General features: G+C 44.3%; 1 protein-coding gene across 1 annotated transcript; it reads left to right on the forward strand.

The window, feature by feature from the left end:
- Positions 1–392: 392 nt before the first annotated feature.
- Positions 393–13,621, forward strand: sirt6 (sirtuin 6). Its single transcript, XM_055883910.1, has 8 exons — positions 393–617; positions 1,092–1,219; positions 2,330–2,512; positions 3,394–3,453; positions 4,640–4,735; positions 4,923–5,003; positions 10,003–10,126; positions 11,140–13,621. Exons 1-8 carry the CDS (start codon positions 552–554, stop codon positions 11,545–11,547), a joined length of 1,146 nt encoding a protein of 381 aa, XP_055739885.1. The 5' UTR covers positions 393–551; the 3' UTR covers positions 11,548–13,621.
- Positions 13,622–16,334: the final 2,713 nt, after the last annotated feature.

The raw sequence follows: 16,334 nt of genomic DNA on the forward strand, positions 1-16,334 counted from the left end.
GTCGGCCGGAAACCTCTCTCTCCTCTCCTGTCCTCTCATCTTCATCCCCATCCCCCCTTTCACTCAGATCAAACTTTTCCATAAAAAGTATTAAACCCAAATTCTGATTGGTTGGTCTACCTGGGGGCCATCTATCAGTTGAATTATCTATTGTAATGTTAAAGTCCCCTCCTATCAATAATAACGAATTGGGAAATTTAGATAACCAATGAAGTATATGTTTCTCTATAGATTCAAGCAATTCATCATTCTCATGTTTGGTGTTGTACCCGTAGAAGTTTACAGTAATGAGCGTAATGTCATTGTAACTGATCACAAGACAAATAAAGTGATCCAACGTCTCATTGTTCTATCTGCACTACAGCCAAGCCAAATAACTCATCAGTCATTTTAAGTGGAATCGTCCCTTATGGATGACGTCACCAAACTGGGTCTCAACAACGAGCAAGTGGGCTGGTTTTCAAAAAGAAACAAAAGCTCATTGCGTTGAACGGGAATATTTACGAGAGCGTTGAGGTATATTTCTGAGTTTTTGTTGAGGAGCTGCAGTAATGTCTGTAAACTACGCCGCTGGACTGTCTACATATGCGGACAAAGGTGTATGCGGGCTCCCCGAGGTAAACACACAGGCAGGTGTTAGCTAGCTAGCTAAGTTACTAGTAGCAACAAAGCTTTTCGAGGATTCCCTCTAGTTCTAGCCAGAAGTGTACCTACCGTAGCACAATATCCATTCCTATTGCCAATATACACGTAGTTCAAAACTAGCTAGCTAGTAATATTCTATCTCTGTTGTTACACACTAAAGCTAACATGAACGCCAGTGTAGTGTTTCCCCTACCATTACGTTGTTGTTGCTGGCGCCCCTAGTCCTTTTGGCACGTTTTGCGATGTTCTCCACACACTGCACCGGGCACCCCACTGAAATAGATGAGTCAAACCTGCCCTACACCAACACTACCCTCTACACTCTCTCCCTTCTTTCTTACTCTTCCCACCTCGTCCTGTCCTGTCCTCTCATCTCATCTTCATCCCCATCCTCCCTTCACTTTCCCCTCTTCTCCCGTTATCTCCCCATCCCTACTCTCTCCCAGTCTTTTGACAGTAAAGAAGAGTTAAAGGGGAAGGTGGAGGCTCTGGCCCAGCTGATTAGGGAGTCCCAGTACCTGGTGGTCCACTCTGGGGCAGGCATCAGCACCTCTTCAGGCATACCTGACTTCAGGTAAGACCATTACCCTGTACCGCTCAACCACTCAGAGCGCATCTCCATAGGCTAAAGAAGCACACTCTCCTCCACCTCTCCCTGGTTGTAAAGGCTTGGTTCATGGCTATGCTGAACTGACACAGAGGATTTGGCCAGTTTAGAAATGTATTATTAGTAAAGGCTCGTCCTGTTCAATGAACCTACTTGAATGGGATCAGTGTCTTTTTCTCGCTCAAGAAATTGAATAATGAATGATGCATTTTTAAACAATTCAAGAAAGAATATAGGAAATGTGAGTCAACACCATCCTCTTATTTGGCTGCAGTACCGTGGTATCAGCAGAGGGGGGCAGTACAGGCTAGCTCTATTACCAGAGCAATAATTGTACGGTAGTGTTGGCTGAATCTCTGATGTTGACTTTCACACCAACGTTCCAACGTTTTCTTTTATATTACTTGTCATTACAATGTAATTCTTATTCTTTCTGTCTCTGCTTGTGTCTTCACGTGTTTTCCCTTTTCCCCATTGCTGCTGTGCGGAAAAGGACTAGAGGACTTTACATTCATATTTAATTAATCAGCCTTCTGTCATTCTGGTTTGTCTGTTTGTCCTTGAATTTAATTAATGGTCCATTACTGAAAAACCTAGGCATAAAAAGGACACATTCCCCCCTAAAGCCAGTTTGCAGACTTTCATTGCGCTTCATGTCCTGCGGCCCTTTTCTCTAAAAGATAAGTACGTAATACCTGGCTGACGTACTCCTCTAGCCTAATGACTGTCTTACCAAATGGCTGAGGAGCTTTGATCTGGTCTGAGCAGACCATAAGTCACACAGTGAGAGGTGAGAGAGCGGGGGCTGTGTCAGTTAAAAGAGAATGGGAGAGAGGAGAATGCTAAGGCCTTCATTCTGTATTCTCAGGATGTCTCGCTCTTCCTCTTGCATAGAAATGCATCTCTTGCCTTTTGAAGCCCGGCAGCTACCACAACAGATGCCACACCTTACTACAGAGATGTGGAGAGATTGCTTGACAGTCTGTCTTGTATGTTGCCCTGTCATAACCTTAGACGTGTGTGTGTGCGTGCGTTTGTACACACCTCTCACACTTCTATGTTGTCTCCCTCTCTCAGGGGTCCCAAAGGAGTGTGGACCATGGAGGAGAGGGGCGAGTCTCCCCACTTTGACACCACATTCGAGGAAGCTCGGCCCAGCCTCACTCACATGGCCCTGCTGGGGCTGCAGAGAGCCAGCTACCTCAAATACCTCATCAGCCAGAATGTGGACGGCATCCACGTCCGCTCCGGCTTCCCCAGGTAACACTCCTTTGCAAAAGAGACTCTGTATCTCAATGGGTTTTTCATGGTTAAATATAATATAAAACCTGCTATACTATCCCAATGAAACACTACAATCATTCTCTGACCAGGACCTGTATTTATCAAGTGTCTCAGAGAATAAATGCAGATCTAGGATCAGTTTTGCCTTTTAGATCATAAATAATAAGATTCTATGGACAGGAGGGACCTGATTCTAGATCAGGACTCCTACTCTAAAGACTCTTTTGAATAAGCCCTGGTCTCTCTTGTGAATAGGATTTCATAGAATTGGAACGGCTACAGCTAGAGAGTGAAATCAATATGATTCAATACATTAGCAGGAGAATACCATTATTCCAATCTATATGGTAATCAGTTGGGAAGGAAATGCTAAACTAAAGTACTCTGTTCAAATCAAAGTTTATTTGTCACGTGTGCCGAATACAGCAGGTGTAGGTAGACCTTACAGTGAAATGCTTACTTACAGGCTCTAACCAACAATGCAGTTTTTAAGTAAAAAATAGGTATTAGGTGAACAATAGATAAGTAAAGAAATAAAAACAGCAGTAAAAAGACAGTTAAAATAACAGTAGCGAGGCTATATACAGTAGCGAGGCTATGTACAGGCACCGGTTAGTCGGGCTAATTGAGGCAATACATACATGTAGGTATAGTTAAAGTGACTATGCATAGATGATAAACAGAGAGTAGCAGGAGCGTAAAAGAGGGGTTGGCGGGTGGGGGTGTCGGGACACAATGCAGATAGTCCGGGTAGCCAATGTGCGTCGCTTCAACACTCATTTACATTGATATAAATTCTTTATTGTCAGTACATACTTATGTGAAATAAGCAGTCTCTCTTTCTCTCTCTGATTCAGAAATCTGCTCTCTGAGTTGCATGGGAACATGTTCGTGGAGGAGTGTGGGAAGTGTGGCAAGTACGTCAGTTCAAACCACTCTTAGTGAAAGATGTCACACACGACGAATTCAAAAGCATAGAAATGTTATGCTCTTCACATTAGAATGAAAGCGTACCGAAACACAGTTCAGCCCATCTTAAAATGTGTGTTTTATTTTGTGTGCCCTCAACTGGTTATTTCATGCTGAACCCACTCTCTTTGTCACACGTACACACGTCATATAAAAACCAGATTGATTAACCCTGCACTGTTTTCAATTGATGCAAAATCTTCTTACTGTTACCCCCGTTTTCTTCCCAATTTCTTGATATCCAATTGGTAGTTAGTGTTGTCCCATCGCTGCAACCCCCGTACGGACTCGGGGAAAGGTGAAGGTAGAGCGCCATGCATCCTCCAAAACACGACCCCACCAAGCCGCACTGCTTCTTGACAATGCTGCTCGCTTAACCCGGAAGCCAGCCGCACCAATGTGTAGGAGGAAACAACGTACAGCTGGCGACCGAAGTCAGCTTGCAGGCACCCGGGCCGCCACAAGGAGTCACTAGAGCGCGATGAGACAAGGATATCCCAGCCGGACAAACCCTCCCCTTACCCGGACAACACTGGACCAATTGTGCGCCGCCTCATGGGTCTCCTGGTCGCGTCCGGCTGCGCCACAGCCCAGGATCAAATCCGGGTCTGTAATGACGCCTCTAGCACTGCGATGCAGTGCCTTAGACCGCTTCCCCACTCGGGAGGCATTGATGCTAATTCTAATCTAAATTCTAATCTAAATCTGCCAACACTGTTTGCCTACTTCAACTGTCAATTACACAAAAATATACAAGAATAGACAGACTTCTCACTTTCCATATGTTAACAACCTGAGGCAACTTGGGAAAGGGAGGCTGGCTTGTAAGCAGGGGAAAACCATTCCACCAACATACTAATAGGGATCATTTATCTAGCCTTCAGCCACCATCTGTACTCCCCTACACGGGCAGGACAACAGCAGCAAAGTATTTACATCAGCCACCTCACACGCTCTTTAAATTCTTTGAAATGTGTTTGTTCGCTGATCTGTGTTGATAATTGTCACCTGTAAAGTGGCACTGTCCATCAGAGTTCTAATACTGAATTATATGGCACTGCCTCACCGAAGGTTCTTCACCAGTAAGTCAAGGTGAAAGGCATCACAGGTTCTGATGGATGTGTGGTTTTTCAGGCAGTATGTGCGGGAAAAGGTGATTGGTGTGATGGGGCTGAAACCCACTGGAAAATACTGTGAGGAGGTCCGGGGAAGAGGACTCAGGTCCTGCAGGTAACACACACACAACACGGACACACTGGGGATTACTCATACAGCTTCACCGTCTTGGTATTTCAGGGAAATACAATAATCCGCAACACTGATAAGATATCAGAGATCATCACGCTGCATCAGTACATAGCCAGGTGTCTGCTAAGAAATTACCCTAAAGTGTGTGTGTGTGTGTGTGTTCACACAGGGGGAAGCTCATCAGTACCATACTGGACTGGGAGGAAGCTCTGCCTGAAAAAGACCTCAACAGAGCCGAAGAAGCTAGCAGGTAAGAGAGAAAGATAGACAGACAGAGAAAGAGAGAACAAAAGCAGAGCACCTCCTTAAAGAAGTAGGGTATTTGTGTTGGCCCTGTAGGTCAGAATGTTAGTTAACCCGTGTGTAACATATTAACCTGTTATATGGCGGCACAGTCTTGTGTATGCCTCTATCTATTGATGTGCAAACCACCGCTCCATTTCTGTCAACTGATTCCCAGCGTAATCCCCTTTTAATTGATGTCCATTCTCCTCTTCATTAAATCTACAATTCAAAGGCCAACGGTTGCATTTTGACACGAAGGTCCTTATGCTTGTCCACATACATACCATAAGGTTATGCGCGCACACACACATTGCACTTACATAATTAAACTGAAGTGATTTAGATGAGAGAAATTGTCTGTCACTGATCCTTGTTGGCCCTGATCCAGCTTTTGAGGCAGGCTAAGTAGCCAATAGGCAGAGGGTAGCATAATTTGTCAGATTCTCTATAGTAATGGTATGGGAATAATAATGAATATTATTTTGTAAAGTGGTGTCTTGCATTGAACAACACAACAACATTTTAGGTCACCTACTTATCTGAAGGACAAGTGGATAAACAGGTTAATGTCAAGCCCTGCATGTTTTTTTCAAAAGTCTCTTGAAATCAAGGCCTACACCACACATTGGCTGCTACTGTAGACTGATGGGTTCTGACTTCTAAAATATTGTTAGACATCAGGTATCCTATGGAAATGAGAAGGGCCAAAGTCTGGTTGTTACATCAGAAGTGAATGGTTATCTGTAGGAGGAATGCATACGGTGGAGTCAAGTAAGGTTGGATATGAGCCAGGGGCTTGGAATGTACTGGGTAAAGGAAAGGGAATCACATGGTCGCGGTCCCTGATAAGGGTGGAGAGCTGTGGATTAGTGAGGAATGGGGGCCGAGGTCAGGTCAGGTTAAGGGAGAAGGAACAGTTTATTACCCACATCACTTAACTTCCTGCCTAGCAATAAAGATGTCATGTTTAGAGGGAAGGATGAGACTTCACCTAAATTGGAGTATATATACTTGTGCTGTTGGGACCATGTCTTTGTTTGTTCAGCTGTCTGACTCATTGGGTGAATAAACTTGGTTTGAGCTTTAATAATTGCCCGTGAGTTTTTACTCGGTTCATTTAGAACCTAACAAGGCTGAATGATAGAACAGCTATTTCCGTGTTAAAATGTTATGGGATGCATTTTCTCCGTTGTTTTTGAAGGTAGGTCACTTGGGTAGGACTACATTATGATCAAATAGCCACAGTAACCTACTTGGCCACTGTTAAAATGGTAACTTAAAGCGGGTACAGCCTCAGTGTCCACAGTGAACGTGCGCTGGAAGTTACACAGAATCGTCACAACATTCGAGTTTGCAGTCAGCAGACCTGACATTTGCTCAGTGCCGACATCTTTTTGTGGGAACAGTACCTGGGTCTGAACACCTCCCTCTGCAACTGGATCCTGGACTGGTGGTGAGGGTAGGCAACATCGCCTCCGCCATGCTGACCCTCAGCACGGGGTCCCCCACAGGGGTGTGTTCTTAGTCCCCTTGTGTGTTTTTGTTCTGCCTTGTTATTTTTAGTATTACTGCATTATTGATACTGCGTTGTTGGGTTTAGAGCTTGCAAGAACAGTAGTTCACTGTACTTGTACGTGACATTAAAACAACTTAACACAGCGTTCAGTGCATTCAGAAAGTATTCAGACCCCTTGACTTTTTCCACATTTTGTAACGTTACAGCCTTGTTCTAAAATTGATTAAATAACATTTTCCTCATCAATCTACACATAATACCCCATAATGACAAAGCGAAAACAGGTTTTAGACATTTTTGCAAATTGATAAACAGAAATACCTTATTTAGATGTGTGTTCGGGCTCTTGGCTATGAGACTCAATTGATATCAGGTGCATCCTGTTGCCATTGATCATCCTTGAGCTGTTTCTACAACGTGATTGGAGTCCACCTGGGGTAAACTCAATTGATTGGACCTGATTTGGAAAGGCACACGCCTATCTATATAAGGTCCCACAGTCGACAGTGTATGTCAGAGCAAAAACCAAGCCATGAGGTTGAAGGAAAAGGTCCGTAGAGCTCCGAGACAGGATTGTGTTGAGGCACAGATCTGGGGAAAGGTACCAAAATATGTCTGCAGCATTGATGGTCCCTAAGAACACAGTGGCATCCATCATTCTTAAATGGAAGAAGTTTGGAACCGCGAAGACGCTTCCTAATGCTGGCCACCCGCCCAAACTGAGCAATCGGGGGAGAAGAGCCTTGGTCTGGGAGGTGACCAAGAACCTGATGGTCACTCTGACAGAGCTCCAGAGTTCCTCTGTGGAGATGGGAGAACCTTTCAGAAGGACAACCATCTCTGCAGCACTCTACCAATCAGGCCTTTATGGTAGAGTGGCCCGATGGAAGCCAATCCTTAGTAAAAGGCACATGACAGTCAGCTTGGAGTTTTCCCAAAAGGTACCTAAAGGACTCGCAGACCATGAGAAACAAGATTCTCTGGTCTGACAAAACCAAGATTGAACTATTTGGCCAGAAAGTCTCTGAATGTCCCTGAGTGGCCCAATCAGTGCCTGAACTTGAACCTGATCGAACATCTCTGGAGAGACTTGAAAATAGTTGTGCAGCGATGCTCCCCATCCAACCTGACCAAGTTTGAGAGGATCTGAAGAGAAGAATAGGAAAATTCCCCAAATACAGGTGTGCCAAAGAAGACTTGAGGCTGTAATGGCTGCCTAAGATGCTTCAACAAAGTACTGAGTAAAGGGTCTGAATACTTATGTAAATGTGATTTCAGTTTATTTGTATTTATAAATTTACAAACCCTACAGCTGATACAAATCAGCTGGGCTTGACAATCTGAACCCCCTATTTCTGAAACTGTCCGCCGCCATTGTCGCACCCCCTATTACCAGCCTGTTCAAACTCTCCTTCGTATCATCTGAGATCCCCAAGGATTGGAAAGCTGCCGCTGTCATCCCCCTCTTCAAAGGGGGAGACACCCTGGACCCAAACTGTTACAGACCTATATCCATCCTGCCCTGCCTAGCTAAGGTCTTCGAAAGCCAAGTCAACAAACAGATCACTGACCATCTCGAATCACACCGTACCTTCTCCGCTGTGCAATCCGGTTTCCTAGCCGGTCACGGGTGCACCTCAGCCACGCTCAAGGTACTAAACGATATCATAACCGCCATCGATAAAAGACATTACTGTGCAGCCGTCTTCATCGACCTGGCCAAGGCTTTCGACTCTGTCAATCACCATATTCTTATCGGCAGACTCAATAGCCTCGGTTTTTCTAATGACTGCCTTGCCTAGTTCACCAACTACTTTGCAGACAGAGTTCAGTGTGTCAAATCGGAGGGCATGTTGTCCGGTCCTCTGGCAGTCTCTATGGGGGTACCACAGGGTTCAATTCTCGGGCCGACTCTTTTCTCTGTATACATCAATGATGTTGCTCTTGCTGCGGGCGATTCCCTGATCCACCTCTATGCAGACGACACCATTCTGTATACTTCCGGCCCTTCCCTGGACACTGTGCTATCTAACCTCCAAACGAGCTTCAATGCCATACAACACTGCTTCCGTGGCCTCCAACTGCTCTTAAACGCTAGTAAAACTAAATGCATGCTTTTCAACCGTTCGCTGCCTGCACCCGCACGCCCGACTAGCATCACCACCCTGGATGGTTCCGACCTAGAATATGTGGACATCTATAAGTACCTAGGTGTCTGGCTAGACTGCAAACTCTCCTTCCAGACTCATATCAAACATCTCCAATCCAAAATCAAATCTAGAGTCGGCTTTCTATTCCGGAACAAAGCCTCCTTCACTCACGCCGCCAAACTTACCCTAGTAAAACTGACTATCCTACCGATCCTCGACTTCGGCGATGTCATCTACAAAATAGCTTCCAATACTCTACTCAGCAAACTGGATGCAGTTTATCACAGTGCCATCCGTTTTGTTACTAAAGCACCTTATACGACCCACCACTGCGACCTGTATGCCCTAGTCGGCTGGCCCTCGCTACATGTTCGTCGTCAGACCCACTGGCTCCAGGTCATCTACAAGGCTATGCTAGGTAAAGTGCCGCCTTATCTCAGTTCACTGGTCACGATGGCTACACCCACCCGTAGCACGCGCTCCAGCAGGTGTATCTCACTGATCATCCCTAAAGCCAATACCTCATTTGGACGCCTTTCCTTCCAGTTCTCTGCTGCCTGCGACTGGAACGAATTGCAAAAATCTCTGAAGTTGGAGACTTTTATCTCGCTCAACAACTTTAAAAATCTGCTATCCGAGCAGCTAACCGATCGCTGCAGCTGTACATAGTCCATCTGTAAACTACCCACCCAATTTACCTACCTCACCCCCATACTGCTTTTATTTATTTACTTTTCTGCTCTTTTGCACACCAGTATCTCTTCTTGCACATGATCATCTGATGATTTACCACTCCAGTGTTAATCTGCTAAATTGTAATTATTCGATTTATTGCCTACCTCATGCCTTTTGCACACATTGTATATAGATTCTCTTTTTTCTACCATGTTATTGGCTTGTTTATTGTTTACTCCATGTGTAACTCTGTGTTGTTGTCTGTTCACACTGCTATGCTTTATCTTGGCCAGGTCGCAGTTGCAAATGAGAACTTGTTCTCAACTAGCCTACCTGGTTAAATAAAGGTGAAATAAAAAAATAAATTAAATAAAAAATAAATTTACAAAAAGAATTTAACCAGTTTTTGCTTTGTCCTTATGGGGTTTTGTGTGTAGATTATGGAAGAAAAATCTCTTTAATCAATTTTAGAGTAAGGATGTAACGTAACAAAATGTGGAAAAAGTCAAGGCGTCTGAATACTTTCCGAATGCACCGTATGTAGCAGGTTCTAAGGTGATGGACCTGGTTGTTTGTATGTGATGATTATGGGTAATGTAGTTTTGTGGCGTTTCTCTGTCTAGACGGGCCGACCTGGCGCTGACCCTGGGTACATCTCTGCAAATCAAGCCCAGCGGAGACCTGCCCCTCTTCACCAAACGCAAGGGGGGCAAGGTGGTCATCGTCAACCTTCAGCCCACCAAACATGTGAGTCTCGCAAACCACACATACACAAGACACACGTGTATACACAAGACACACGTGTATACACAAGACACACGTGTGTACACAAGACACACGTGTGTACACAAGACACACGTGTGTACACAAGACACACGTGTGTACACAAGACACACGTGTGTACACAAGACACACGTGTGTACACAAGACACACGTGTGTACACACACACACACACACACACACACACGTATACAAACTCCAACTTAAAAACACATGAGTAATGCACACACTCACTCACATATACAAGCATTTCGCTACACCCGCAATAACATCAGCTAAACACGTATGTGACAAATAAAACATTTGATTTGATACACACACACAACAATCTGTACACCACTAAACAGACACGCACACAAACTTCAACTTGCATGTAATTAACTCAAACACGCTGTATCCTATTAAACATGAGCTGCGAACATGAACGCAATATCGGCCGATTTCCACAAATGATTGTTTGCACAGTTCAAATCAACTAGCCCTCGGATGTTTACAGCCTATTATCTTCAGAAACGTCCTATTGTCACATAGAACCATGTACTTCTAAGGTCTGGTGTTCTACAGAAGTTTCAAGTTAAAAATAGGAACCCAGCTGCATGAATAATTCAGCCAATATGTTCAGTGAGATCATACTTGATTAATGACTCAACACATTCTCTAAGCTAATCCTACTGCAGGACCTGCAGAAAGTTTGGAGGCAATTCAATGATGGCTTATGTTCCGTAAGGAATACAAAGGCATAAGTAAGATGCAGTAGCGTCTTGGATGGTTTCACCCTTAAAGGTGGACAAGTTAAATATTCGCAGCTGACGGATCTCATTTGAGGGCCTGTCGTTTTTTTGGATCAGGTTACATCACATGGTAAGTATATACTCCTATCCTGGCCCTTCTGTCATTTGTGTTCTGCAAACACTGACGTGGTAGGTACTAGGTTGTTACTGGTCGAGGTCTCAAGCTCATGTTCGTTTCTGTCTGGCAGGACAAACACGCGCACCTGCGTATCAACGGTTATGTGGACGAGGTCATGAGCCAGCTGATGGAACTGCTGGGATTGGACATTCCAAAGTGGGACGGGCCTACCGTCTGCCAGAGCTCCACCCCTGACCAGAAACCGCTACCTGCCATCGCTACAAAGAAGGAAGTAAAGAAGGGTGTGAAGAAAGAGGCTAAAAGGGAGGGTAGGAAAAGGCTAGGAGAACCAAAGAAGGAAGAGGAGGATGAAGAGAAGATTGCCGTAAAGAAAGAGAGGGCGGAACAAACAACAGAAGAGCATGAGAAAGACCTGCAGGCCTGTACTGACTCTAGCCCTATCCTAGGCCAAACACAGAACCAGGACCTGTCCAGAGACCAGAACAAGGGGGCCAGCTCCCCAACCCTCTCCCTCTGACAGTTCAGACAGCCCCCAAGAGCCCAACAGAGTAAAGAATCAGCCAGTAGTGTCTTAGTATTGTCACCCCAACTCAGTTCTTATACACACTGACCTAGAACAATGGTAACATGCTGCCTGGGACCAATGCAGAAAGGTCTGTGTAAGTGAGAATGTACAGTACCAGTCCAACGTTTGGACACACCTACTCATTGAAGGGTTTTTCTTTATTTTTGCTATTTTCTACATTGTAGAATAGTAGTGAACACATCAAAACTATGAAATAACACACATGGAATCATGTAGTAACCAAAAAAGTTAAACAAATCAAAATATTTTATATTTTTGATTCTTCAAAGTAGCCACCCTTTGCCTTGGCAATTTTGCACACTCTTGGTATTCTCTCAACCAGCTTCACCTGGAATGCTTTTCCAATAATCTTGAAGTTGGGTGATTGAGGAGGCCAGGCCATTTAACGCAGCACTCCATCACTCTCTTTCTTAGTCAAATAGCCCTTACACAGCCTGGAGGTGTGTTGGGTCATTGTCCTGTTGAAAAACAATTGAAAGTCCCACTAAGTGCAAAAATATCAAATTTTGACTCATCAGACCAAAGGACAGATTTCCACTTGTCTAATGTCCATTGCTTGTGTTTCTTAGCCCAAGCAAGTCTCTTCTTATTGGTGTCCTTTAGTATTGGTTTCTTTGCAGCAATTCAACCATGAAGGCCTGATTCATGCAGTCTCCTCTGAACAGTTGATGTTGAGATGTGTCTGTTACTTGAATTCTGTGAATCATTTATTTGTGCTTCAATTTGTGAGGCTGGTAACTCTAATGAACTTATCCTCTGCAGCAGAGGTAACTTCCTCATGAGAGCCAGTTTCATCATATCGCTTGGTTTTTGCGACTGTATTTGAAGAAACTTTCAAAGTTCTTAACATTTTCCAGATTGACTGATCTTCATGTCTAAAAGTAATTGTGTACTGTCGTTTCTCTTTTCTTATTTGAGCTGTTCTTGCAATAATATGGACTTAGTCCTATTTGGTAAAATACTATCTTCTGTATTCTAGCCCAACACAACAGATTGGCTCAAACGCATTAAGAAGGAAAGAAATTCGACAAATTAACTTTTAAGAAGGAACACCTGTTAATTGAAATGCATTCCAAGTGACTTCCTCATGAGGCTGGTTGAGAGAATGCCAAGGTTGTGCAAAGCTTTCAGTCAAAGATGGCTACCTTGAAGAATCGAAAATATGTCTAACAATTTTGCTTACTGCATGATTCCATGTGTTATTTCATAGTTTTGATGTCTTCACTATTGTACAAGCGTTTGACTGTTATTGTATACCTCTGAGGAGTGTGGTTCTCTAGTGAACATTTCTCAGCAATACAGATATAGAGAAGGGAAAGAAGAGCCTTGCATATAATAGTAATCTGACCATGAAAGAGATGTACACTAGAAGAGCCAGAGCAAGGCCACCCAACACCACACAATCACCCATACTTAAAATGTATGCATGCATGACTGTAAGTCGCGTTGGATCAAAGCGTCTGCTAAATGGCATATAATATATATTACATTTCAAACACAGCTAAGTGAGGCATGGGTCAAGCACACGCTTAGAACTCTGTAGTAGAGTACTACAACATAGTAGTGTCTTGCAGAGGGGGCTAACGGGTGGAAATTGAAGGCAGGTGTTGTGAAATGTTAAAAGGTAACATCGATTTTGCCATAGAGCTAGCATACATGATCAAATCTGTGTTTTGTTAGACACTTTACTGTTTATTCTCAGTAAAGACACTTCGTTTAGTGATGGGCATTACACTGGGATTTCTAATGCAGTCTAATTTTGTACAGACATTCTAGAATTGTTTCGCCTCGCAACTCAGTAACTCCTTCCTGTCATGGATATATTACTTTGACAGCTGTTTTTTGTTGTCATTGCATATTCTGCTTCTTGTCACTGTCAAGCCATCTGTCCTAATTGACTTTCTCTTGAACTTTTATTTAGAAAGAATGATGTAGTTTGTTGCAACATTGTTTATTTCTGTACATTTTTTACAGATGTTTTGTAATAAACACTTGATTGTCGCTGTATGTGTCTGAGAGACGTGTTTGTGTGAGTGATTTCCTAGTTTTTCTCTATGGTTTGTGCTTGGTCCATTTAGCTCAAGTGTTCTGCTCGGCAAACCCAGCGCCCTTGTGGTAAATGCATGTGCTCCGTTAGTGTGAGCGGACACTGCTTACACCCATCTAACCTGATCATATTCAGGGGAAGTGTCTCGGTTTGTTAGGGACTAGAGACACCAGAGCCCTATACTACGAAGCAGGTTTGAAGAGTTGGCGAGGTAACTTTGGTCAACGGCGTTAAACTTGGGATAACCGGTCATATGAAAGTGGCTCATCTTTTAGCGAGGTACGTTTCTATGGCAACGAATACTTCAGAACTAACCTGCTACGGGGCAGGCTAATTCAAGGCCAAATCCACTTTCCCTGAGTGAAATGACTGAGTTGAGTACCAATGAAATCAGATTCCCTTCCTTGCAAAGATTGCATCATCCCCTTCATTTGAGTGAAATTACTCATATTTTATTAATCAAATGTTTTATTAAGTAGTTCAAATAGCTATCACATTAAGTAATGACGGGATGCATTTGAAAGTTTACGCACAGTAAAACTTGTACGACTTTATCAAAATGATTTTATCGATAGGTGGGGAAGAAGGTGCTTGTGCATTGAAGCACAACAAACCCACATCAAAGACGGCATTAACGAACGTAATAAAAGAAAAACTAGCCTATTTCACACAATAGCCTGCTGAATTTGCAAGAACTTTTCTTTCATGTTGATTTCAGCAAAAATTAGAACGTGGCACTGACCCGTGGATTTATGTTTCAGCATTGTCTCAATGAAGAGTTCGACTAGCCATGCGCAACATGCACGCACAGTTACAAGCCTGCTAGAGTTAGCATCTGGCGGACAAGCAATATCCACCATCGTACGGATGAAGCCTGAGCTGGAATGTGAAGCTAACTGAAGCTGGCTAGCTTTATAAAAGCCTGAGTAGATCTAGCTTGCTTCGTAGTATACCATTCTGGCAGTTCCAACGCAATCATCTATTAAGAATGCTATGATTGAACAGTGTTCACACACACACCTTAAATACACCTTGCCAGTAGACACTCCCAAAGTACTCACTCATCTTCACTTGCTCTTTGGAGCGTAACGCCTCGACAAATGGATCTCCACGCCATCTTATTCTGGGCCAGGTCCGAGGCTTTGTAGGTTGTCCTCTGACTGGTCGGACCATCTGGCTGTCCATCTTCCTCTTGGGTGTGGCCAGTTGGTGGATGGCTCTTTGAGGATAAGGGCAGGCTCCAGAGGTGGGTTTGATGTGACTGAACAGTCAGTGTCGGAACGCTCTGACCAGGGAAGAGACTGGGTTAGTCATAGATTTCGGGATGTGGTCGCGGCATGTGATGCCCTGTATGCGGCGGAGGCACTTGGAGTCAGAGGCGTCCAGACAACGTGTGACGTCCAAGGTGAGGGTTCATGACTCTGATCCATACACCAGGATGGAGATGACCAGGCTATCGTATATGCAAAGTTTTGTTTTTGTTGTTTCCAGAGGATGTTAGGACTGGTCATGGTTGAGGCTGCCCGGCAGAATGCATAGGTGGATGTCAGCATTGATCTTGTAGTCAGTTGTTAATGTGCTTCCAAGGTAGCATAACTTAGGAACAACGCAGACCTGGTGGGTGTCCACAACAGGGCTGGTTGGAGGGGGTTTGAAGTCACTGAAGGACAGGATCTTAGTTTTGTCGCAGCTGATCATGAGGCTGAGTGGCTGGCTCTCCTTATTCATGATCTAAAGGGCAAGGTGTCTGATGTCCAAGATCTTGGCCAGGATTGCGACGTCGTCCCCATAGTCCAGATCAGTGAAGCTGAGGCTGCCATAACTGGTACCACACATGTGTCGGGCAACAGTCCGAAGCCATTACGAAGTCAATGGCTGTGGTAAAGATGGTAGGTGACAGAACACAGCCCTGTCTAACGCCATTGTTTAATGATAATATCAGGTTTTAGGTATGACCCAGGTGCAGACAGTGTCGAATAAAATAAAAGTTTATTTCTAATACAGAGGCGGGCAAACGACAGGTCAAAGGCAGACAGAGGTCAGTAATCCAGAGAGGATACAAAAGGTCCAGAACGGGAGGCAGTCTTAAGGTCAGGGCAGGCAGAACGGTAAAAACCGGGAAGGACTAGAAAACAGGAGCAAGAACAGACAGGAGCAGGAGAACAAACGCTGGTCCGTTTCACAAAACAAAATGAACTGGCAACAGACAACACTGGGGAAGATGGACGACACCTGGAGGAGGGTGGAGACAATCATAAAGACAGGTGAAACAGATCAGGGTGTGACAGATAATCAATATTCTAAGTACTCAACTTGGAAATGATTGACATCTCAATATACTGTAGGTAATTGTGAATCAGAACAGTTTAACACTTTTTGATTTTTTTTGTTTTTTGTATTTTTTTATCCCCTGTTCGTGGTATCCAATCGCTAGTAATTACTATCTTGTCTCATCGCTACAACTCCCGTATGGGCTCGGGAGAGACGAAGGTCGAAAGCCATGCGTCCTCCGAAGCACAACCCAACCAAGCCGCACTGCTTTTTAACACAGCGCGCATCCAACCCGGAAGCCAGCCGCACCAATGTGTCGGAGGAAACACTGTGCACCCGGCCCCCTCGGTTAGCGCGCACTGCGCCCGGCCCGCCACAGGAGTTGCTGGAGCGCGATGAG

Source organism: Salvelinus fontinalis, chromosome 26 (genome assembly GCF_029448725.1).
Source record: "Salvelinus fontinalis isolate EN_2023a chromosome 26, ASM2944872v1, whole genome shotgun sequence".
Lineage (NCBI taxonomy): Eukaryota > Metazoa > Chordata > Actinopteri > Salmoniformes > Salmonidae > Salvelinus > Salvelinus fontinalis.